Consider the following 27,333-nt stretch of genomic DNA (forward strand, 5'->3'; position numbering starts at 1 on the left):
CATTACAAATTATTATAGAAGAATATTTTCTCCTACCTGCTGAATGCCATAGGTCCATCCTTGTTTAATTCTGTCTTTTGCCCAAACATTATGTGCATTTTCGGCAAGTTTATCAACTAGAACTTCCTGTGCAGGAATCAGTTTTACTTCAGAAAGATCCAGTGGCGCAGGTTTATAACCATTTGACATCATATAGCTTAAAACAAAACAATTAGATTCCTCAATTACAGATTCCAAGTAAAATTACACGTAACTTGAGTTAATATACCATGAGGTTTCAATAATTCTGAAATCATTTGTACAGTATATAAAACTGGCATGAAAAAAACAAGCTTTTCAAAGCATCACCATTTCTTTTTCAAAAGTTTTTTTTTTGCAGTTTCCAAAGGTCAATGCAAAATATCTTAATGAAAAGGGAAATGGGAATGGATCTATGGATTCACAGTGTGACCCAGCTACTACATATTTCAATTTTTTTATTTATTCTCAATAACACACAAATTAATTGAGTTACACACAAAGGTACTGTAGCAGGACACCCTATTCTTAATCAGACCTCTTGGCTTAAAGCTGTTTTGTACATGAAAATAAAACAATCACAGATTTGACTGCTGAGACACTATTTGACTGATCAATAGTAGTCAGATTCTAAAATATATAGATAATGTACTTTCTCAGGTTTAATGTTGAAAAGTGTCTGAAATATCATGGTTCCGTGTGGATTATCCAGCATTGAAAGGTGGAGCTCTATGAAAGGAGAAGAAAAGAACAGACACCCAAAAATCACAAAGGTGCTGTCTGGAGAAAAGGTCATATAAAAAGTCGACAATCTAGATGCACAATCTACTGTATAGTCCAAAATAAATTTTAATAAACTGCCATTGGTTTGGCACCGAACCCTTTATCAGGACAATCATATTTGGCTTACTGAAGATCTTCTAATAAATTATTGTTGATCATGTTTGTATTTTGGTAATGTTCATACTGTATATATATATATTTCATTGGCTTTGTGATTCATGAATCTTTTATTATTATTTGTAAAGATGCATTCAACTATGGCTCTTCCAAATTGAAACAATCATAGTGCAGCTTCAGTCAACTGTTCTGATGTAGGCTTTTGTGAAGAAACCTTGACAATTTGTTACATAAAATATATTTTGGAGTATAGAGCCTGCGTCCAACCAGGTTGAGCTCTGGATCACAAGTTCAAACCTGGGTCAGCTCACTACACAACTATGACTGGAATTCCCCTAGCTGAGGAACACAGTGGGCTAAGTGTCACAGATTCAGGTAGCATTAGTCAGACAGGCCTCCCTTGACTCTCAGTGACATTGGGGATCCCTGCGGCCTCCCGGGTGCTTGCAGGCATTAGGTGTTGTCAGTGAAGTACAATTGGCACTGAATCTCTATTAAGGGGCTGTGTGGCCTTTGACAAGGGCTACAAGGTAAACGAGTCAGAGGAGTTAACCTATAGCTCTTTTTTCTCTCCTGTGTGCTGTTACAGGGGTCAAAGTGGAGTATGAGAAAAGAAAAAATAACACTTCTCTGAAATAATGTGGAGACACATTTTCATACAAATCAAGTATTTCTAATAAACCAATTATGAATTATTTGGAAACAAACTTACTTCTTTGGAAGTTTCATTTTTTTCAGATCTTCTTCTGCATTCACATTTACTTGAACGACATGGCATCCCAAAGCCAATAATGTCCTATGGGAGGGTATAAGACACAAAGCAGTAATTAACCAGTAAAATTTCACCATATTGTACAGTAGTATTAATGCCTAAGGATATGCTTATTCAAGATGCTTTCCAGAGGCTTCTTGATGCATTTTTAACACATACAGTAGCTAATGTACTGTATGTTTTGACTGCAACAGGATTTTGGGCCCGAGTTGTTTTCCATGATGCATCTCCTTTAAGAACCAGAACTGCAGTCTACCAAAAACAAGATAATCATGATCTTAAATTCTCTTTGATTTACTGATTCTCTTTATGACCATCTGATACAATAAATCTGCAAGTATGCAGCTGTATGAATTGCTCCAGACTCACTATTTGAGACAACATGCCATCCTTTCTGAACAAGAATGGCATTATGTGTTTATTTGGAATACCAGCTACTACTAAGTAAGAGCTTGATACAAATCTATTCTTATTCACTTCTGCTGAAATACTCCATTGTTTTAGAATATACACCTAATGCTATGTAAACTGCTACTATTATAATGGGTGGTCGTTACATTCATGGCTTATATTAGAATTCTGCTGTATGTCTCGCTGACTGCTTCATTTATTATCTACAAAGTCAGAGCTGCATTTATGAATGTCATGTCATTTTCTGCATTGTTTTGTAGCTAAAACAAAGATTAATTACACACAGCTTTCAACTTAATAAACCTGCCCTTTCCTAAGCTTCAGTTTTTTTTTGTTTTATGGTTAAAAGAAGATTAAAAAAAGATTAATTACACACACGTAAGCTTTCAATTTCGTCAAACCACATTTTATCAAGCTTTACTTTTTAATTTCTTTCCCTGTGCCACAAATCCATCATGCAATCAATAGGAAATGTCAGCTTCTGACAGAACATTAATGTTCAGATCATTCTTTTCTACTAGTAGAACTGTTTAATTCTATATTCTGACTACATCTCACAAGTTCTGAGAAAAATGCCATGTATGAAAGCACTAAAACTGATATTCTTTATGAGGAATCAGTTAAACCAATAACCAAGCTTGCAAAACCCACAGACATTAAAAAATGAATAGCTTGTGTTATGTACTGTATCTAGTTGGCGATGAACAGGGAACTGTTTCAAAATGTGTACTGCTAAATAACAAAGAGAAAAAAACAACAACATCTGTCCTTGCTGTGAAACATTCTTCAGGTATGGGGTAGAACATGGGAGAGAGTAGGAATATGTGGGAAAGGGTTACTGTGGATAAGAAGCATATAAGAAAGAATGTGAGAATTGGTATTAACAGGTGAGAAGGGGAGACAAATATGGAAAAATGGGACAAAACTGTTATGTATTAAGTTAGGAACACATGAACCTAGATCTTCAAAAGTTAGAATCCCATTAACCAAATATTTTTCATTCAGGTCCCCTTACATTTGTGGTAGAAGACTGGCCTGGCCACCCATGACACCAGATCTGAATCCACATGAATTTTACCTGTGGGGATGACTAAATTGTTCACTATTCAGGGTTTTCCTGCACTGCTATTTAATGCCAATAATTGAACAAGAAACATAATTGTGCTAAAACACTCCAGAGTTAATGACACAATTACGAGTCTTGTGAAATTAGTTTAACACAGAGGAGAGCATTTCAGTACTTAATTTCAGAATGGCTAAATAAGTTTATACTTACAATGTTTTAACTTATTTAGATTTAGCAAAACCATGCAGTACTAGCAAAAATTAATAGCTAGTTTTCACATGATCCACACACTGTGGCTTTGTCATAGCTTTTTACCGACCACCTCTGACATTTTATAATGGAACTCATTAATTCAGCCATGCAAAACTCACTTTAAGGTTTCAGTGGACATCTGGAGGTTATAATTCTTTTCTGTTTCAGGCAGTTTGGAGAAATCCACAAGACAGGGATGCTGCCTTTTGTTGTCATCCCGCACCTAGGTAAACAGCATTCATTTTATTTATTCATTCAATCATTACAGTTCCAACAGAGCAATAGAGCAAGTGTGAGATGATAGTACTGTTTTTTTAAGCTCTAGGAAAGAGACAATTTTTTTCTGTGCAACGCAGTCAAGAGTATCACTAAAGACAAGCCTGTAGCACTGTGAGTGAATTTCAGTAGTATGAAACAATTTTTCATATTAAGTTAGACAGGGAAATGTGCCAATTAATGTGCCAATCAAACAGTTAAACATCTATTTATCTCTTTGTGAAAACTAAGGTTGCTGCTGGAAGAAGTGTCAGTGGGGCCAGCAGGGGGTGCTCACCATGCAGTCTGTGTGGGTCCTAATGCCCCAGTATAGTGATGGGACACTATACTGTTGCAATTCTCAGTGGAAAGCAAAGGGCATGACAAGGCACAGGAAGGCATCATGGTCATCCACTGCAACCAGGGAAGTCTCTCCAGTCATAACGACTACTCGTACCACTGGACCCAGGCTTCTGAGGTCGAGAGAGTGGGACTTCCACTTCCACACTTCCATTAATACTTGTATACCATTAAAAAATTAAGGTTACTTATAAACCAACTGCTTAAATACTATACTATAACTACAGTACAACTACTGAATATTATTGCAAATATAGAGGCAGTTGAACATGGTATGAATGATTAGTTGCATGTTTCATGTTTTCTTGGGTGAGTATTTTGTCAGCAATGTTTTCTGTGTGTATTTTTGTGGTTCGAAGCACATATAGTAAGTTTTACACATTAACATCTGTGAGAGGATGTAAAGGAACCTTGAACTCTTAAACCCCCCAAAATAAATTTGGCAGACTGAGGTATTATGTTTCTCGAGGAGCTCCCAGGAATTGTCACAAAATTACAGGGCATTTATTTATGATTTCTGAGCTTTCATTGGAAACAACAGTTCCATTTTGTTTTCTTTTGCTCCAAAATAGCAAAGAAGATATGATCTTTCAATGCAGTATTCTCTAACAATTTGTACATTTACTAAAAAAATGTTAAAACAAAACTGATAAGAAAAGCACCCCCAAAGGTAATTCTTATTAAATATGTATAAAGAAATAAGACTCTCATAATGCAGAAGAAATACATGGCATTTCAGATTATACAAATAATGCAATGCCAAGACACCAATTAAGGAACCAAGCTGAGGTCTATTAGCTTTTCCTGACTGGATTAATTATCTAAAATATAATTATAGTAATTTCCCAAATGATGATGTAAAATCATTCCAAGAATAAAGAAGTTGATTACATAAACTGACCAAGAAAACATGTTTAAATATGATTGAGATAGTAACAATGATTCCTTTACGTCTACAGACATTTATGTATAATTAAATAAATCTCAGTCAGCTCTTCTAGACGTTCCATCTAGATAATGTCTGAAGGGGCATGAAAAACAGTCTCAAGTATTTCCCATCACAAACGTAAAAACACTTAAGCTTGGCTCTCCTAGGGTTTGAGGTACAGTTATTTTAGGGTAAGTCACTGTGCAATTCACTAACAGCATTTCCAGAAATCGCTGACACGCTAAACTTGATTTAAATCATTTAAGCGGCACCTTTCAGTGACTCTACAGTAGAGACTATTTTGTATTGGGACACAACAGTATTTGCCTATGTTAAGAAATGTACAGAATAAGCACATTTACGCATGATTTGCAGGTTCTTAGTATTAGTAAATGCAGCCCTGTGTTTTACATATTGTTTTGGTATACACACATCAAAAAAACTGAATGCTCAACAGAGGCAGATAAATTACTGAATTCAGGGTCCAAGCTGGCTGCACATAAAAAAAAAATAATCTAGGGGCGCATCTGTGCTTATTTCTCACAGATCAAAAGAAGAGTCATTTGAGAAAACAGAGTTATTTAAAAAATGTTTAGAATCCTGCTGAGAGACTCTGTGTCCCGGCATCAGGGTCACACAGACATTTCAGAGCAAGTCATTAACCTAGGAGAAAGTTAGTTGAGAATCCCACAGGGAAACTCCAATTTCTCAATTACTAATTTGGGAGCATTCCTAATTGTCATTGGGCTTTGTCATAGCTTTGGGTGATGACATACCAAACATCTCATGACCCAGGAGTTAGTGGTTCTCTTGTGTCCATAGTGAATGGAGAGGTTCATGGGTTCATGCTTTATGTACAACTAGTTAATATTCCAATAGGTCACTCAATATCTTTGTTATTTTCTTACATTGTTTTCCTCGTTTTTTTCTTATTTGCGTAACAGCAAAACAACAAAAACAAATGATAAATCTGGAAATGCATGGTCAAATTGAGAGTGAAGAACAAAGTCAATGAGAGAATTTAACTTACCTTCTGTTTAGAATGTGAACCGCAAATTATAAAAGAGAAAGCAACATGATCCACAAGCAAATTTGGCTTGAATGATGGCTTAATACTATACTCTGTTACTGTACATTAAAATCCATGCAGATTACATAACCAAACTTTAATAGTTTTAAACACATTTTTATACCACTAATGTGTATCTGTAGCTTTTATTTGTTATAATAAACTTCCAAATGTTGCTGATAATTTAAACAAAAGCAATCCTTCCTATATACTGTATCTCCTGTTTAATATAAAGTAACAAACCTTTAACACTGGAAAGCTTAAAGGTTAAAGAAACTGCTATAACATCTTCAGACATTTTTCACGGACCCTACTTTAGGCTAAAAAAAATAAGGATTACAACATTAATATTTGCAATGGCTAACCTGATACAGAAGACCTGTGATTGAAGCTAATGTCATTCCATGACCCAAAAGTGTCTGGGAAGCATTACAGAGAACAAGCTGTGGTCATGATTTCCTGCCAGCATGCACATATTTTAAAAATTAACATACCTTGCCATAGGACCAACCAAGTTCTATCTTGTTCATCCCCCACAATTCATGGATATTTTCTGCTAATTTATCTCTGACTTTTTCAAGGTGTGGAGGCATCACAATCTAAAAAATATTTAATGGGATCACTTATTCTTCTTTACAATACCCTTTAAAATAAATAACTCAATTAGCACATTTCTTGGAACAAGCATTTAAACAATAACAAGGGTGATGTAGATTTCCTACTGCAGGGTTATCAGAAATGATAAGAAAATAGGTATGAAACAGTGAGGGACAGGAATTGTTTCTAGGTTTGTGTTGTATCATGATTTTTTGTCATTTTATTATAACAACAATGATATCTTTACAGGTAATCAGTGTATACATTTACAATATAAATTCATTAACAAAAAAATGCTAAAAATATTATACAATCTTGTGTAATCATGCATAGCAATGGACTCCTGTGCAGACATTTGACTGGTCATGTACTGTATATACTGTAGCAAGTATTATTTGAATGTGGCTTATTTAAGGGATTATTTCTTCATTTGTTCGTTGAAATATTAATTGCGTTTTCTGTTTACAGCTCCATTTTCTGATCGTAAAGGTTGGTCGTATCTGTAGATAATTTAAATATATACAGTAAATCTGCATTTAGCTTTTGAGGAAAGAAGTTTTATGATCTAGATGAGAAATGCTCATTTTCAAACCTCATTATCTTCCCTACAAATATTAATATGCTCCTTCACTTGTTTGCTTTATGATGTTCTGGAGCTCTTTTTTAATAATTTTAATAATTCATTAAAAAATGTCAGTATCCTGTCGAGGCTCTTGCTAATATCAGTGACTCTGCTCTTCTCATGTGATGCCCCTATTAGGATGTAGTACATGGAAATAAAACAGACTCTGGCTAGACACAGTTCCTGTGAACTGTCTTATATACTTCTTAAATCAAATAAAGATGATAACAGTCTGAAGTAATTATCTATTAGTGCTATCATTTAATTGGACAACACACAGCTGTTTACAGTGTACAGCAAGAAAGAAAAGGATTGTTCTTGAAGGGGACTGAAAACAGTGTGCTTAGCACCTTGATAGTCAATCCCCTTGCCATGGGCAAGGTGAATGTGCTCCTGAGGGCTGAGACATTATGTTTTCTAATCATTAAAAACTGAGCTCCGAAAGATGATGAAGCAAACGGCATTGGACATTAATGCTATTCTAATGAAATAGAGTGGTTAGTGTTAAATATTTTAAAGATTTGTGATTGCCACTGAGTAAGAAGATTAAGAAAAAGAGGGTTTTGCAAAATGACCCCAGGACAGAGATTCTCATGCTTACCTGGCTAGTTTCTACAGGAGTGGGGATAAAGGAGGCTTGGGAAAGGAACTGAGTGGTACCCAGTAAATCCCGTACGCCTTCGAAATCCCGCTTGTATTCCTTCACAGGCTCCACCCGCATCTTCTCCTTGGGAAGCAGGGCTTCATAGCATGGAGCATAGCCAGAGGGGGGCAAGAACTTGAAGTCGCCATGGCGGCCACCCAGCAAGAAACGCACCCTAATGAAGAAAAAAAAGAAAACCAGGCGCCTTTTAAGTACCCATTTTAGTCAAACCTATCGTATTTAAGGAATGATTCCTCGTGTCCTAAGCTTCAAAATGTTTGTAGCTCGAAAGGTAATACAACCATTTATCATTTTAAGAAATATGGCCTATGATACAAACTGCTCCTACTGAAAATCTTTGATTAAACGACTCCAAAACTTTATTATGTACAGTATATTAGAACCAACAGGATGAATATATGTGAAAATAAAGCACGAATTTGATAATTAGAGCCATTTCTTTTTGTGTTAGTACATAATAACAGCCTATGTGCAGTATGAACTTTAGATATAGTAAATACAGCATCATTCTAGTTTCCCTTAGTTTACTTACAGTATGTTTCCCTGTTAAGTATAAATCTCTAACATAAACATAAGACAGTAATAATTTCTTGTGTTCTTAAAATAAGATACAAAAGCCTAAATGAGATAGATGGCGCAAATAGTCTTCTTTCATTTACTCTTATTTTGTAAATGGGATTTTTTGCTTCAGTATTTTTGCTTAGCATATACATATACATTTAGTACAACAGACACGACAAAATGCATGTACAATAAAATAAATAAGAAAATATTATTAAGGCAATGTTTGTGTTTGCAACAAGTGTTAAAAACGTCAACTGAAAATGAATTATCAACTACAACAATATTACTGTGACTGGAGTTTCAGCAGGTTGAAACAGTTGAACAAACGACAGTTGAACAATGGCTATTGTTTGGCTGTTTAGCTGTCCTTGAGGCAGAGAGCACTTAAGATCAAAGGGAGTCCTAAAACTGACTCAGGATAAAACTTCACTGTAAATTATTAAGACCACCATATTGAGGAATAAACATTCAACAGTGACTGGACCGTTCTTAGGTCACTGCATATATTAGTAAGATATAGCATAAATACACAAACAGAGATCCAGGGAAACATACAAACCAACACTGAATACCTAATGCTGAGTTTCATTATAGAAGAGAGCTTGCTGTATTCTGTATTCTGGGGCATTACAGTGGAATCCACAGGCTACACACATATCTCCTACTATTGTGATGCCTTTGTGTAGAAGGGGGAAATTGGTTCCAATTCATTTGGGACTATCTCTTTAGAGAGGGAAATTTAGTCCTGGTAAGAATCCATCTTATTACAATGCATGTTCTCAATTATATAGGATATATAGGTGTATTATGCCAGTTTTTACATATAAGGACAGAATTTTGGGCTACAGTGCGTCTATTGAAGTTTCTGAAGCTTACTGATTTGTACATTTTTAACTGGTGCATGTTATGTAAACTGTGTTGTTATACTGTATACTGCAGTTTTCTTATGTATTGTTAATAAGCATTTGTTTGTCTAGTCCTGATTATTACTCTGTTATAACTGTAGAATAAAGAATACACATGCTGTGTAATGCTCAATATTCCCAGACTTTAGGGGGTAACATTACTAATCTTTATACTTTGCTTGCAAAGCAAGCTGAAGTCAGAATCTAATTGTAACAATATCAAATATACAGATGGAGTGGATAAAAAAGCAGTAATCTAAACACCCTGGTGGCATCTGTTTCATGTTTACTGTAAACAGTGTAGGAAGAGCTAAAAAAAATAATAGCTATCTAGAGCTACATGTTACTCTTTGATAAAGTAGACAGATACACAATATGCCATTAAGCTATAAACTACGCTAATTGGAAAATGTAACTTGTTATTCTCATAACTACATTTCAATATAAAAAAAGGAAAATAATAAATGAAAAACAAAACATTACAGGAATTAAACAACAGAATCATTGTAGTAAGCTTCATTTTACCAAGCTCTAGATTTTTGCTGAATATTCACTGTTATTTTTTTCATTATGATACTATACGTACAGTATGTTTTACAGAATTAAGAAAAAATCCATCTTTAATTACTTTCAGTTACAATTACTTAATAGTTATCTTTATTGTCACCTGAAAAGTAATCTATTGTACAGCCCTAATTTGCACTGACACTCTCTTTGATTGTCTGATCTTGAAATAATATAATAATATATTATATATTACAATAATATAAGGAATAACATAAAGGAAATGCTCAGGTGTAATAATTACTGCTTTGAGTATCAGAGAAACTTTAAACTCCTGCTCTGTCTCAAACCATTCATTGTTTTGTGGAAATAGTCACCCTAACCTTTAATGTTGTGTTTTAAAACTGAAACTTTTGAGAAAGTAACTTCACAGTCTTCGCTATAGCAATCAGGGGTTCCTGAACAGCTCATCAGACTTCAGCAGCTAACCCTGCCAAGAAAGAGGACAGCTATGCAGACCCTTGTCAACTAGGCAAGATCAGTCAAAAAGAAAACCGCATAAAAAAGAGACAATAGCAGGAGCTCCATACAGTATAGCTTAAATAAAAGTTACTCACTACTATAAAGCCAGTCACCAAAACAGCTAACTACAGTTGTTTTCCTAATTAAAGTTACGCTAAGCTAATGCCCAATACTGACAATAAATAAGTGCAATTTGCAAATTACATTATCAGTCTGAGAACAACAAAAAATGGGTACAAAATGGTGTATGAGTTAAAGAATTTATAAGATGTCACAGGTGTCTTAAAGTATGAATCTTAATCTTAAGCAGGCGTCAAAAATTATCAGGGACTGAGCAGTTCTGATTTTTGTGGATAGTTCATACAACCACTAAGGACTGTGGGTAGAAAATGAACAGGCTCTGGAAGGGGAGAACAGAGTGAAGGACAGAAAGGTACTGTATGGCTTCATAGGAGAAATGGATATGGAAGAAAATGGCCACAGGGAGAGATAAGACACTGTACACTGACATAAGCTGCTTGACTGCCAACTGCAAAAATAAAAAGCTGTGTACTGTATATGACAGCAAAATATTTGTGCACCCATTATTGCTGAATCTGCAAGTCTTACTTTGACTGTCAAAACCAAGTCTTTTCAATTCTTCTCCCTTCACCAATATTTTGCTTCATTAGCAAAATGGAATATATTGTACTGTTAGTGCTTTACATGGATTTCAATGATTTGTGACCGATATCTGTTTTTCATCTTTGAAAATGTCTAAGCTATTATCATGAACACATGGTTGTGTTGTTTAGTAGTTTCTACAGAACATTAAAACCTAGGCTCATGGTAAATTCTATTCATTCAAAAACAGATGAGTGAAAACAAGAGAGATAATATACTCTGATGGTTGTGGACTGTGATATATAGTAATTGCATTTACTTACAAACTACTTTTGTAGGGTTTTGCATGAGATTTAGAAAAACATATCAGTAATAATCCTGTGGATTTTACACAGTTTGTGTTATCTAAAAAGATCAAAAAGCATTCTATAGTACATGTACAGTACAGTAAGAGGTTACCTGATTAATCCACCACTGAAGTGCAGCATCTACATGGGTAACATGTCAGCTATTCAATGCATATAACACCTCCAAGTACATACTATAGCAGAACAGGGGTAAAAATGAGAAACTGTTTTTAGCAATTGAGTTTAAGAAGGAGCATTATGCAGGCCAGACTGAGCAAGCTTTAAGTGGAGTCTACCCAAGACAGCAGGTTATCACCCCTCCACTTATGCACAAGTCATCCTGAATGGCCAAGGAAAAGAAAATGCAAAAGAGGGCTAAAATGAATAAAACAGGGGTATAAAACTCTAGTTAATAGGAGAAAAAAAAAATCTTGTAATGCATACTCTCTAAGTCATTTTTACCCAGCAAAATGGGGGGCTGGATTACACCATTTGCTTACGTCAAAAAATTCAAAAATAAAATTGAAATTCATTTAAATTATTTCTCCCCTAAGATACCCATTTCCTTAGTCGGCTCACTCCACGTTATTATAGTTTGCACATATCTCACTGAAGAGCAGACATCTCTTGAGTAAATGCAAAGCAGCTGGGAAAGCCAGTCTGCATTAAGGAATGTACAGTTCAATCTGAAAACTATAAATGGATATGACATTTAGTTTTACACTAGGTATTATGAACTGCAGCTACAGTAGTTTTAGAAGATGCAGTGACACACAGTACTTAAAATGATACTATGCATGGTGATCAACTATTAATAAAAATAGCATGTTGGTATTTCTTTGCTACTGTATAGTTCACTACTGCTTCAAATTGAGAAACTGTAAGGTGTATAGGTGTCCAAACAACCCCTGAAAAATGCTGTTTTATTAATCTTAAGATTTTAAAGTATAACCTCAATCAAATCCTGCACTGAATGGTGAAGATAGAATGGAATTGACCTGATATGACTGGATATCACCAATTTACATGACAAATCACCAATTCTGTTTGCAGAACACTTTAAATACCAAGGGAACAGATGCACCAACATCAGTCTTCTCATCCATGCATAACCATAAGCACTGAAGCTGTGATCATTAGTCATCAGCTCCATTGGGTTGGTCATATTGTCCAGATATGAGACTCCAGGCTACCAAAGCCAGTTCTCTTCTTCCAGCCAAGGGAACCTGATATTGAGCCTAGGAGTTGATATTGACCAGATGGAGGAAGGATATCTGGAAAGGAGCCCAGCACTTTATCAGAAGTAGGTAGAACATATCAGAACTAGGAAGTAAAGTGAGGGTGTTGAAAAGCGCTCACCATGACTGGATTGCTCAGCACACCACCTGATATCTCCCATGACAACACACCTACTCAATCTCTTGGAGAATGTGTCATTCTTGTACTGCCCTTATCAGTAATCTTAAGGTTCATAGTAGACAATCATCGTCGATTGCCAGTGTATACAAAAAATTTAGTAATAACAAATACATTTTTTATTTCTATTTTGCAGAAGTGCTTTTATTACAACACAGGAAGGTGATTCATTCTACCTAACATTGTAATTAATTAATAGAAGATTTATTTATTTTTCATCTTTGTCATGAGTCACTTATTTCTTAAGAGGAATTGTGAAAGATAACTATGTTTAAAGTATTCTGTGCAGGTACTTGCAAAGCCTTTCCAACTGAGAGGATTAGGTAATTTAGACAGCACACATAATCTTATTAAGAATAATTAGAAAAAGTAAACCACTCATTAGTGGTCTAAAAATCCTTAATCAAAGCGAAAGCAGGATATTGATATTAGCTTTTTTTCAAATAAACAATTTCATATACAGGTAGGAATCACATACAGTATAAAAACATCATGTATTACCTTGACTATTCACAATCTATACCTTATGAATTTACAATAATTATAGACTAATCTAAAATAAATTATACTTATTTTGAGCATTGATTAAATATTTTTGTTATTCATTTATTCATCATTTTCATTAATCATTCATAACTGACCATAATACAATTGGGTTTTATTGACTCAGTTGTATAAGCATCACATTATCTCATCAGTGAGAGAGCTGATTAAACACAGGTAATGAGGCAGTTTAACCTGTTAAACATAGCCAAGTGCACCTGCAAAAAAAAAAAAAAATACTGTACCTACAAGGGATAAGTTACTGATTCTAAGTATACAGTATGTTTCCACTTGTTATCTAACATGTTGTTCACTTATAATTCTAAAGAAAGAATCTCTTTAGGTTTATATAGTATAATTGTCTATGTTTTAGTCTAGTCTTAGTCTACTGTATGTACAGTATAATTATCTATGTTTTGTCTACTTAATGTATACGATTATTTGACCTGGTTATATCTGCCAGTATGAACGTAAAATTTATAGCACTACAAACAGTTCACCATCTGCATTTAAACTGCTCCATCTTAAATATTATGCTCAAGCACTTTTCATTATCAGGCAGAAAATTGACTAATACTAAACTATAAACCTGAATTAGAATTGTGTAAATGTCTCATAACAGTGTATAATTAGAGACACTTGAGATCTTTGCTCTGCAGCACAGCTTTGGCAAAGAAGTAATAAATCAGAGGAGTGTGGCATAAATGAAAATCTCTTAATAATGACAATAATAACAAGTAAGCAACACACAACATAAAACTCCAAGTAACTTTAGTTAAAAACAAGATGTCTCAGAAGACTTCATCCTGACCAACCTAAAAAAACTCCAGACCGCAATTACATTTTCAAATCCAATATAATGACTATCAGGCCAAAAACAGAGATTTCTAAAATCCTGCAAAAACCTGCTATCTAAAACCAAACAGAACATAACCTAGAGTTTAATCACTATATAAATATGGATACTACAAAATAAATGGGAACCTATCTCCCTAATTCTAAAAAAAATGTATACTGTACATAAACCTAGAGGGACTGTTTTTAACCTAGGGATTATTTGTGAAGGAAATCAGTTTCCTAAGACACAGGTCCAATTACTTCATTTACATCTGGTCTTAAAAGCTGATCAGAAAAAGAACATCTCATCTGGCACTGTTTCTTCTCTCTTGGTCTTTCATCCATGTCACGCCCTTCTCTCCTCTCTGCTCGTTCGCAAACTTTTATCCAGTTTTCCTGGACTGTTGCTGACTCTTAATGATTTACTGTACCATGAACTTAATCAACCAAGATAAACCAGATGTTTCCTTTGATCAATGTGTCTCAGACCTCTTCCAACTCAGCAAACACCTCAGTTCGATTCTTGCTTTGAAGCTCTCAAGAACTGCAAATGTTGACACTAGATGTTGACCACTGTCTCGAAATTTCTTATGACACCTCGGCATCCACCTCCAATAGCTGTAACACTATACTTTACATTCCATTATTTTGTGTTTTTAACAAGATGTGTTAACATAAACATCTAAGTCGCTTTCAAAAGGTAGCCTCTTCTGACTAATCATTTCCAGTTTTGTCTGAATAGATTATGTTTCACATGCACTAAAAATACTGTACAAGCTGATAAATTCTTTGTTTATATTAGGAAGCCACTTTCTTCACACTTACTTGACTCCAGCAGAGAAGCTGACCACCGGGAAGAAGAGGCCATCAGTGTTGAAATTCTCGAACATGCCCTGGACTGGCTGCCCATTGATCCGAAATGAAATGCTGGGTACTCCCAAGTCTAGGCAGCAACTGACAACATCATCTGAGCTCAGGAGGTGCTGATTTATGGAAGCCACAGCCCGAGGAATACGCCCTATGAGGAATACAAAAGCTTTTCTTATAAACCCAGTACCAACATTCCATACATAAGAATAGAGGGAGGTTTTGAAACTTCAGTGTTTAATGTATTTGGCTAAACTGAAGTCTTACAGTAAGTGGCTGTAGGATACTGTACATTTTCATCCCGTCATTGCTCTAAATATTTAAATCAGTCACTTTATATCTTCAGAAGTCTCTAGGAACAACATATAGAGTACGTGAAAATAATCTGACAAGTGAGCTATTAAAATCAAATTGTTATTCAAGCGGAGTTAAGACGAGACTCAAAACAATAACTCCCATCCTGAGAAACATATGAAGATATGCTAAACTACTCAGGCAAGTGGGTCAGATAATGATAATAAGTTAGGAAGAAGGAAACGATGGACTAATCAGTAGGTATTCCTAATTCTCACTCACCTGACCAAAGGTGAAGTCCATCAAACCCAAAGGAGTAGAGGTCGTCTCCAACACCATTCCCTCCCCAGCCTTCTCCTCCCCCTGGGTATGGGGCGTACCCCTTTGTTGTGGCCCAGCCAACTCGCAGGTGAGAGGGCTCACTCGTCACAAAGTGGTCAACTTGGTCAATCATCAGCTCATAATACCACTTCTTATACTGGGCTGAGCCCTCGCTGACCCCCAGGAAAATATTTGGCCTCATGCTGTGCAGAAAAAAATAAAATATGCTTTACTGTCAGTGCATTAGTTCAATATGGTTGTAATATCTGAGCACGTCTCAGCAAGGCTAATTGATTCAAGGACTCAATAATTCAATCCTTTTAAGAATGCACCACTCTTTCAAAAAGTACGCAAAGCCAAATCCTCATTAACTGAAAACACAAACGTTCATACATTGGCATTGTGGATTTTTAACAGTTAATGTTAAAACACAGATGTGCTAAAACATGCAGTCTTTGCACATAATGAAATTGTCTGCATTGTAATGAGGTCCTACTAAACAAGGAATGCAGTAGCTGACTGGAATTGATTAGCTTGTTACCTTTGGACATCATTAACTAAACGGGTCTGGAGAAGCAAATCTCTTCTGGGAAGCAAATTATCACAGATGAGGTTCTGATTGGCTCTCACAGCCACTCCATTACATACACACAGGGAGCACAGCACGTCCAAAATCTAAAACACAGCCAGAGAAAAAAAGATCATTGCTATCAGTGTGCACCGTATTAACCTTACATACTACAGTACAAGTTAATGTTTTACATGTTGGTGTTAGGTATCCATTTTTTATTAATGTTTATCTCAATTAATGTTAAAATAATTCAGAAGCCATTTCAATTGCAGACATAAATACTCTGAAGTGCATAACACAAACAGTAAGAAGATACTCATGTTAAAATGTTAAAAGAGATTTGAGACTAAAAGAAGAATGGTTTGGTTAAGTTAGGAGAATTTATGATTACTTATGATTAGATAATATACTGTATAAAGAGCATAGACATAATATACTACAATATACTGTACCAACAGCATATTACAGTACAACATATACAGTTGATGGCTTTTAGTGTTATATTGAAATAATCTGTTAAAATGAATCACTTGGCCTTTGGCCTTGCCCTTTGAGGTACCCCTCACACATGCCTAATGAGTGCTTATTCCCCAGACTGGAAAGTAGTTTAGTCAGAAGAAAGGTAAGAAATATACAAGAAGAGGGATTTTAAGGTAAGTATAAAAATCCCTTGTTTACTACTGTACTGTATGTGTTGGGAGTTGTTTTTTTTAACTAAATGTCAAATTGGCTGTGGAATGCTCAGGTAGCAATGTTATGTTCCTTCTGAATTAATAGAATCAGAAAAACAACATACTGTACAATAATTGGAATGCAACAACCAGAGAAACTCCTTTTATCAAGTATTTGCCAAATTTCATATAGGGGATAAAATGCCAACATTGATTGTACAAAATTTTCCTTCACATTGCTACTACTCTACTACTCAGGACTGTAGCCCTCTCCTTACACAGAAAGGGAATTAAGGACTTGAAAAATAGCCCTAGCCAAAGGCATTTAGCCAGGACAAGATGATTAATATTGCAGCTCTTCTTCATGATATTGCAAGAATCCTGCAGATATAATTTGTGACTAAACAACACTGAATTTTAAGGATACACTGACAATTAAAAGCTGAGATTATTCCAGTTACACACAACTCCCTTAGCAAAAGCCATTTCAATACAAGAAAATGTGTATACTATATACTATACAGTGCAGTCCGTAAGTATTTGGACAGTGAAACAATTTTGTTGTTTTGGCTCTGTACTCCAGCACATTGGATTTTAAATGAAACAATGACTATGAGGTTAAAGTGCAGAATGTCACCTTTAATTCGAGGGTATTTACATCTATATTGGGTGAACCATATAGGAATCACAGCCCTTTTTATACATAGTCCTCCCATTTTAGGGGAACAAAAGTAATTGGACACATTAACATACTCTTAATTTAAATTTGGCAGGTTCGCAAATCCAATGTGCTGGAGTACAGAGCCAAAACAGCACAAAATATGTCACTTCCAAATACTTTATACTATATGCACTGTATATAGTATACAGTGTACTATGCTATGTATACTATATACTATACTATATATGTGCATACTATATATAATGTATACTACGCTCTATACTATATGTAAAATGTTGAAAACAATATTCACAATGACTTCTTTGTTCTAATACAGATTTAGTGCTTATTCACATACAATAAACAATATACATGTCATATCTACTCTGCCAAAACCAGGCTCCTTGCAGGTAATTTTAAAGATGAAATTGGTTCTGGCAGAATTATTTTTACACACATTCTACAACAGTGTTGTATCTTTAAAATTGGTACAGATAAAACCAGAATCTAAGGTTCTTTAAAGTTCTATTTCATAGCCTGTCACCAACATTAAAAGTAAACCTTTGACAGAAACCTTGAAGAGTCTGTTACCAGGTCAGTTACCACGAAAAAAGTAAGCACACTTTTTGTTAACAAAATAGTCAACTTTCGATAAACTATGACAAAATGTAAATTAAGAATATATTTTAATGTATAGTAGAATAGTAAATTCAAATAGTACTGTTTTTAATAACTATAACTGAGAACACAAACAGTAAGAAATTTGCATTATCAGTTACAAACTAATGCATCACATTATCCATGTGTTATGAACATCATCTATTTTTCATACTCTACTTCATAGTGTGAACATCCATCTCCTAATGCACATCAAGGTTTTAGTTCATATCTTTTAACTACATCAGATTAAATGTACTACAGTGCATTTATGTCACAACTAGGTAATAATATTAAGTGTCTTTGATCTTTGTAAAAGCACTGCAACTGCAACTTACTGCAACTGTGATTTATTGTATAAAGGAAGCAATAAGATAAATGTCACGTACCACTTCATTAAGATCACCACATTATTCACATTCAGATGTCACATTTTTCAGTCCTTGAGACAACTTTTTATCCCTCTGGGGACAAGTTAGACAGTAGTCTTCATTTCTAGTCTTATAGTACTCATACACATGTACCTCATAGCAAACATCTATAAAAGAGTTCCCACATACCTTGTAATTGCGTCCATGTTTATCCAGAAGGGAAATGATAGATTTGATATGACCTTTCTGTATGATATTCAGGGCTTCTGGGCTTTCAATTAAGATGCAGTGAAGAACTTCAAGAATTCCTTAATGGGAAAAAAATGGCAGTTTATAGACACATAATTGATGAGAAAAGGGAAAGATCAAATATAATTTCAAACCAGCCAGTAATTGCAAATTACAAGCCCACTTCTTAATTTGGGGTTTCTAATAGGTAGAAGGAATGCCGATATAAAGGTAAAATTGGATACAGTATTCTTAATTTGTGATTGATGGGAAGGTTGGCATTTTAATTTCAGCTGGGGCATAGTTCATCTTTTGAAAAAGGACTCATTGATTAGATCACTGCAGACAGAAACAGCACTTTCATGTTGAGGACAAAAGTCAGTTTTAATATATTATAATAATGGACACGAACACTGGACAGTTTTCATCAATACATAACATGCAAATTAGTATAATGAGGAAACAATATGCAAGATCCTCAACTATTACTATTAAGCACAAATCCAGTGCAGCTTTCAGACAAAATGATTTTGGTAGTCTAGGTTTTGTTGCCAGGAAACAAAGATATAAAAATTCAAGATAATGCATTACTATATGGCCTCTTGCTTGGCAGAAGCCCAGGACTAAAGACAGCCGACCTGCGGGGCAGAATTAAGATGCTCTTGAGAGGAAGCCTGCATGACACTACTTAGTGGCACTGTGAAGGGTGCTAACAACAGTCACCTTCAATACATTTCCCATGTATTTAACAATGTTACTGTCACTCACATAAATAGCTGCCAGTGGAGAAATAAAGAGCTAGACTCCAGTTTAAAAGCACTAAATAAAACAATTGCAATAACAATCTAAAACGTTACGATAATGTAAGGAAAAACAGTATCAACAGCCCAAGCAGACACATAGAAAAGAGGTTAGTATCACTGTACAAAACATAGATTAACATGATATTTGTTTTGACAGCGATTACCTGATGAGGACTCCAGTCTGTCCAGTTTGCTGACCAACCAGTCCAGGTTATCGGAGAACTGAGTACAGTTGTTTCTGTTTCCACGAATCAGGGCAGCTGAAATAAACCACCAAAAAGTACTGATATTTACTCTTACCTAACAATAATTTTGAAGAATTCATGCTGAATCTAAATGAATCTATGAGTCTGAATTTAATCGGTGATTGTTTGTTTTTTTCCAGCTTTCAACATTTTTTTCAGGAACTCAAGCACAGATACATGTCTGTCATTTCTCATACACTTGCTTGTTCTAACATAATTCACTAAGATAAAGTCATTTCTTGTCTTCCAACATAATCTTTCCTGTTTGACATAGCATTTTTGTTAAGTGGGTGGTTTAGTGGTATGTTCTGTAAAGAGGATTGTAATTGGTTAAGTGGATGCAGATTTGTATCATTCTGGAAATGTTGAAAATAAATCTGGTACTGGAATATACTTTCAGAATTTCAATAATATCTGTTGATTAAAAACTACAACTCTATGTATCAATGCACACATACTGTATACAGAATCATACAGAATGATGCAGCTGGCCCTTTCTATCCATAGATAAACCCTGATGATTGAGTCCAGACTGCTGACTGGCAGAAAACATGCTGGGTAGCTCAGAATAGTGCAATAGATGTTGGGTCTGGGGCAAGTAAAGTTAGTATGAGTCTTTCAGACTTGTAACACATGATGATTTGGGTGCCTGTTCAACTGTATAATACAACTGCTTGAAGTGTGCAATTCGGATATCAGTAAATCATGGCCATTTTTACTGTAGTAACCGGCATAAAAAACATTTGCTGTCATGATGACACAACAGAATGTCAAGAACTGCACTAGGAAGATGTGTTACAATTAAGCATTTGTATTACAAAGTAGGATCTAAACAATATTTGATATTACAAAGTAGGACATTGCAACACTTGTCTTAGTTCCACAGGGAGCAGAAAACCAAAACCACAGGTCGTTGTGAGGCAATTGTGCACAAAATACTGTACATTTCAACCTTTATGTGAAAAACAAAATCTTGTTCTATACAGTAGTTATTGCTGGATACTTAGCAATTAATTAATTAGCAGACCAAATGCAGTTGTGGTACAAACAAATACAGGCTTACCTAAATCTCATTAGGTTGATATAGTGCTTTATACAGTATGTATTAAATCATGTATTATAGCAAGGACAGGATATTAATTTAATGGGAATACATGCATGGCACAGTAATATGCTTCAACAGAGAAGTGTAAAATAATACTTACCAGCCAACACAATCATTTATAGGATGAACAATGAGGTAATGCATTAAGAACTGAAAAATTCATTCACATTTTACAAACAGTGAGCAGACTGAAAACCCAGAAATATCGAGCAGAAAAGTAATCAAGACATCTTGCTAAATATTCTGTTTATTATATGTGTTTAGCATACTGTACTTAATGGGCACGAACTTAACTTTAACCTGATTATTTAATAATGTTAACCTTAGTGGATGTGTAAGTTAACGACAGGAACACGACTGAACCTGACATTTTTATTTTATCACTTTGAACCCATTTGGTGAATTGAATTGAATGGTTTCTCCAACTGAACGTATTTACTGGATTAAAAGCCTTGGGGTGATTATGTCACAACTCTTCAGTACAGATGTCATATACTGTCCTCCTGCGCTCAGTGGTCAAGTCATCCTTCCTCCATGCAAAAGTGAAAATGGAAACACCATCACACACTGAAGAACACGGGGATTCCCAAGTGAAGAACCTTGTGCAAAATTGTTATGCTGGTACCCCTCTTGTATGAAGTCAAAGCTATCCCTAATATTGGTTTTGTGGGGCCTAGGAGTGACTGACAGTCATATACTGTACAGTACCTGCTGTGCACAAACTTTCATAGTCATGGAAAACTTAGTTATAAACCGATTATTCTCCATACCAAGTAATTCATAAAGCAGGTTCAGAATATCCTTCCAGGCAGCCCCAGCCTCCTCGCCTGCGTACTCTCCAAAATGGGCGGCACTGTTGTACACATTGAGCCGGTCGATACAGTTCGAAACTAAAGTCAGCATCCCCTAAAAAACATAAAACATGTATTATTTCCTGGTGTTCTTGAACATTTGTCATTTTCTTTATTGTTTTTATAACGGGATCCCCTGTACTCACTTTAACATTTAACAAGTAAAGGTAATTCCGTGTTGAAAAGAAAAGAGACAATGTTTCGGCTGTGGATCCTTCTTCCACAGATTATTCTGCTGATTCTACAGATTATTATATTAACAGATATTTTCCATTTTATAGTGTAATTGATGAGTGAAGTTTTCATCTCTGTCATAAAATCCCTGTGGGTGGTCTAGCTACAGATTTTGTATCATATTTAACTGAATATTGTTGTGTGTTCACTAAAGATTTAGCATCTTAAAACTAAAACGATACTACAGGAGATTAAGTTTAGTTTATACATAGGTGCTTAATGTCCCACTTCATCTCAACATACCATAGCATATAACTGAATAATGAACAAATAGAGAAATTGAACTAAATCCAAAAATTTTCCAAAAATTGTCATGTTGTGATTCACTTATTTCAACCCTAGCTTTTAATGCAATGAGAGGAAATCCCTGGTAGAGATACAAATGCTTAAGAAAGCATTGTGAAAATTGTGAGTAAAGAAAATCCTTTTGATCTTAAAATAAATGATAAAATGCTTAGTAGGGAACTGTCTAAAGCTTTGGTCCCAAAGAAAAAATCTAGACACCATTGCCTGTGATCTTACTGGTCTAGCAAGAGACAAGAGAAACAGACAGGTGAAATGGAATATTTTGTAATCACTTAAGCACAAATGGAAAATCAGATGGAGTTTTCAGAATCAGAAAATGTTCCACACCAGAGCAAAAAAAAAGCTGTGATAGCAATAGAACAGGTGTCTCTCTAACCTCGTCTTTGAATAGGTTTTGTCGGTTCTTCAGTGAGCGCAGCTTGTTCTGTTTCTCCTCATGCTCTAACTCTTCCTCTGGAGGCTGGAAGTAGGTGATGAGGTCATTCAGGGTCTGCAGAACCTCCTCAATAGGCAGGGCCACAGATGTTCTATTCTTTCCACTCAGGCTATCCAGATCACTGAGATGGGGAAGAATTGCAAGGAAAACCAGGCATATAAAACACATTCAAACGAGAGGAAAAAGAACAACTTTAAAAAGCTAAGCCTTTGTTTTGCCAATCTGAAAGCCATCTGAAAGACAACTCATTTCTTAACATGAAAAACAATTCCAAAACACATAGTATAGAAGATTACATAACATACATACAGTATGAGAATGTGCTAAATCAGAACTGAAGCTAACAAGCTCAAACAATGGAAAAGTAGTTCACCATCTTTTATACAATGTAAAAGAATATGAAATAAAACTGGAAATTTTTCAAGAAACAGTCTGCTTGTTCTGCTAATATGATCCCAGGAGCTTCTGTTAAATTAGGCCTATGCAAAGATTAATATTCACTGGATGAACAGTTCATAAGATCTACACCAATATGTCATTGTGACAAATTATTTCCATAAATCACATCTACTATACCTTCCCGGTAAGAGGATAAAAATATCTCTATGACTAAAAAGAAGAGAGTAGAAACATACTGCTGTATTACAATATATCCATTATTAAAGGTGTTGCAGTCATTCCCGCTGCATCGCTGTATTAGATCTGTTTATTTCTGAAATGCCAAAAATAAATCAAGTGAAACTAAGACATTCAGTAACAGATAGAAAATGTGCAATTCAAAAGGGCAGTGAATAGATTTTCTAATGATGTAACAATTAATTTTATCATGGAACCTTTAAAATGGTTTGCATTTATGCACCTGTTCAATTGCTTTTTGGCCAATCTAAATTAACTGGTGCAGTCCTGACTATCTTATCTTAGTGTTTTTGTCATTGAATCCTCTGTGTGACTGATGGGTGACTGTACTGTATGTCTGCTGTATTGGTGTTGACTGTTCTGTGTATTTGTGGAAACAGTAACATTTTTAATGTTTGCTATACAATTAATGTGACCCCTTCTTAGGCTTTTCGGACTTCATTTTCACTTTCTCGTACCTGATAAACTGACTGAAAAGTTTGGATGTATTGCGTATGATGCGGGCCGCTTGGGATTCCTCATGCTGGCAGCGTTGTAAGGTCAGACCATCATCCATGTGCCCTTCTTGATGAAGAATAGCCTGGGAAACAAAAACAAGCAAAAAAAGCAAACAAATTAGCCTGTTAATGACATCGGCACTGTTCCGGGGATATGTAAATTCTTTATACTAATAGCCATTTGGATAAATTCAGCAAACATAACAAATAAAATACTCAGCAGTAGCTATCCACAATCCAGCTGCACCCTCTCACACAGAATACTCCTTTTAAATCAACTTTGGGAGTCTTTTAATGATACATTATGACTTAGACTCCAAAATGTAGACATACACTATTCAGAGATGGTAGAGGAAGAGGAAAACTGCAATGCATTGTGTTGACATTAAAGAGGGCCATGTCCTGTCTTGATCAAATGTATTTGCAGCACATACTGTAGGGGACACTCCTGTGGCCTCACATTCAAACATCCTCCAAGCAAGCATGAACTGATATTTTGTAGAAGCACTAATGAAACATGTGAAATTGTGTCTCTGGAAATAGCGAGCTGATGTTATTTGTGTTGCTTGTACATTAAATCTCCTTTTACATGCCTTAAACAACTTTTGGTACATTATAGTTAAGAAATTACAATCTTTAACACTTAATAATAAACTGGATATTTATGTCTTCCTTCCTTGGTATTATTGTGCTAAATATAATTTCCTACAGCTCTGTTCCATTCATACTCAAAATGAACAGATACATTCTGAAGCAACACATACTGTAAGATGTCAAATTCATCCATATTTATTTTATTTTTTTCAAAAATGGGATGGAAATGCCCAGCTGTAGGAAAGCTTGTTCATTAAACAAGATCTATATAATGAGTTCTGAGATGAGGCTGGCCAAGTCAAGTGCTAGACAGCAATTACTTTTTTATTTAAGGTCAATTTTTCTAAACAAGATTCTCAATTACAAAATTAAAACAAGTGGCGATATTTCCCTAGAGACATTTATAGACCAGCATCACAAGGTGATCTCCGGAAACTTTCCCATGTAATAACGGCATGCCTAATACAGTGATGAGCTGCTTAATCAGAATCACTATTCCACTTTCTAAAATTACCCAGCCATGGCTTTTCTAATTATCACGACATCTAAATTATTGCCTGGAGTTTTTATTTTTCCCCTCCTATTTGCAGCACACTTCCAACTGTTGGCACTGTTGTTACATACTGTTAAGCAATTAAGAGGCAATTATGAGACTCTACTTTCAGTGCACTATTCATGATTATTAACAAAGTAACAAACTAAATCTGCACACCTGCTCCAAGGAAAGAGGCCACTATTGTTTCTTTTATGAAATTAATATTTTCTTGAAAACTCTGCTGGAAGGTATCTTTTTGAAATGACATTAAAAACTATTAAAAAGCAAATGTACAGCTTCCTGAAGGAACTGGAGCATTGCAGTTTTGAAGATTTATTTTTTGCCTTCTGAGGCAGAGATAAAACAATAGCAATGTACAGCATCTAGGCTAGAAGTCACAATTTACAAATAATGGACTGTGCAAAATGTACACTCTTGTCAGAACATAAATATTAGAGTGATATTTGAACAATCTTCATAAATTGCTTTACACTCATTGCACTTTGATGACAGTTACAGTACTGCATTTCTCCTAACTGCATGGACATAAGAAATGTTACAAATGTGAAAACGTCCTAATAGATTACACTTGTTTTCTCTGGTTTGTGTTTCACTGTTCCTTCTAAAGAAGTCCACTTGGTTAACTCTGTCGATATCTTTGAGAATTACGAATACTTGTATCAGGTCCTTATGTAATTGTCTCTGTTCAAGATTAAAAAAGGTTCAGTTTCATCAGCCTGTCAGTGTAGGACATTCCCAGACATCCCAGAATGTATCTGGTTACTCTTCACTGGACTGATTCCAGAGCAGTAATATCGTTTACATATAATGAACAAACCTGGAGACAATGTTTTAAATTTAGCCTATACAGTATATCCTATTATTCTGTTTTTCTATTTAGCTGCTTCCATACACTGTCTAGGAGATGTAAATTATTTGTCAAACTAAGAACCTAAAATGTTTTGTACACAGTCTTCATATGAAGTGTCAATTACAAGACGTCAGATTAATTTAAAAATTTTCGAACATTTTCTATTTTACTTTGGTCCACAACCATTTATTGTACATTCTGAAGGTTTTCTCTGCTACATACAGTATACAGTATACCACACAGATGACAAAATCTGATCTGAATCTTCCTTAGAATCGGAAGGGATTTATTCATATATTTGAACTCCAAATTATTAATTCAGTAAAGTTGCTGCCTTTTCAAATGTATTTTGTAAATGATTTGCAACAGTCTCCCCCCGCCATCCTACCCCCTGAGGAATTGTGCCAGAATGCATATGTTAACAGGATTCCATCTGGTAACCTTATTTAAACCTTTCCAGTTCCAGAACAATGGAAATAGGCTACATACTGTACTGTGCTAGACTGTCTCCACAGGGATAATCGTAAGCTTTTCTCTGTGTTTTATCACCTGTTATGTTCTCTCTGAGTAATAAGACTAATCGACCGTTACTTTACATTCATAAAGCTATGGAAGCAGTGAAGTGCCACAGTTGATGGCAAAATGCATTTATGAACAAGGAATAGGTTTATTCCATGCTGAAAAAAAGAAGAAAGAGAACACAACGTTTTGGCCATGGAGCCTTCTTCAGGTGTGTGAGAGACAGGGCAGTAGGACATAAAATGCATTTATGTCAGTCATCAACATCTAATTTATGAATATTCTGAATGTGTGTGGCAAATAAGCAAGACAGACACAATGGATTACAAATGAATAACTAGAAAATATCTACATTTAATGCGAGCAATTAAAAAAAAAAGACAAATCCTCTAGCGACTAGATTCACACGCACACTACCACTGATGCTTGACTTTGTCCTTACCCTTCTTTTCAGAGGCCCAAGTCGAGCAGATTTCGCATCGGGTGCTTGGTAGGACAGCCACAGTCCACTGGCCACATGCATAACAAAGCAAATTGAATCCCCATACTTAATTTCAGCCGCCCCCATGCCTTCAATGTCACGCTTTGGGCTGGATTCCAGTTTTTCCTGAGGAGGAAACAAAACAAGTTCAATATTGCACATGATTAAATAAGGCATTTTCGAGGGTGACCACTGTAAAATCAAGCTATTTTTTTGGTCAGTGCCTTGGACAGAAAAAAAGCAGCTTTATTCTAATCAAACTTTTTACTATGCTAAACAGAATGTAATGAGTGACCTCATTTAAGGGAAACAATTTAAAATTTGCTGACACACCAAAACGAAGTTAGGCAAGGACAAAAAAAAAGACTAACTTCTTTCTGAAATTGACTCATAAATACAAACAAAGTGTGATAAGAGGTAGATT

The 27,333-nt window shown here is 35.2% G+C and overlaps 1 protein-coding gene across 7 annotated transcripts in view; it reads right to left on the reverse strand.

The window, feature by feature from the left end:
* Nucleotides 1–27,333, reverse strand: part of ryr3 (ryanodine receptor 3) — a 169,263-nt gene that overhangs the window by 81,211 nt on the left and 60,719 nt on the right. For all 7 annotated transcript variants that reach the window (XM_069193299.1, XM_069193301.1, XM_069193302.1 and 4 more), the window contains 14 exons: nt 26,871–27,035; nt 23,871–23,992; nt 22,717–22,897; nt 21,720–21,855; nt 19,764–19,859; nt 18,758–18,876; nt 16,179–16,312; nt 15,599–15,840; nt 14,981–15,173; nt 7,852–8,068; nt 6,526–6,630; nt 3,539–3,642; nt 1,631–1,714; nt 37–196 (listed from right to left, as the gene is read on the reverse strand). In XM_069193299.1, coding sequence (XP_069049400.1) covers nt 37–196; nt 1,631–1,714; nt 3,539–3,642; nt 6,526–6,630; nt 7,852–8,068; nt 14,981–15,173; nt 15,599–15,840; nt 16,179–16,312; nt 18,758–18,876; nt 19,764–19,859; nt 21,720–21,855; nt 22,717–22,897; nt 23,871–23,992; nt 26,871–27,035 — 2,058 coding nt within the window. The remainder of the gene's footprint in view (nt 1–36; nt 197–1,630; nt 1,715–3,538; nt 3,643–6,525; nt 6,631–7,851; nt 8,069–14,980; nt 15,174–15,598; nt 15,841–16,178; nt 16,313–18,757; nt 18,877–19,763; nt 19,860–21,719; nt 21,856–22,716; nt 22,898–23,870; nt 23,993–26,870; nt 27,036–27,333) is intronic.

This window comes from Lepisosteus oculatus, chromosome 8 (genome assembly GCF_040954835.1).
Source record: "Lepisosteus oculatus isolate fLepOcu1 chromosome 8, fLepOcu1.hap2, whole genome shotgun sequence".
In the NCBI taxonomy this organism is placed as follows: domain Eukaryota; kingdom Metazoa; phylum Chordata; class Actinopteri; order Semionotiformes; family Lepisosteidae; genus Lepisosteus; species Lepisosteus oculatus.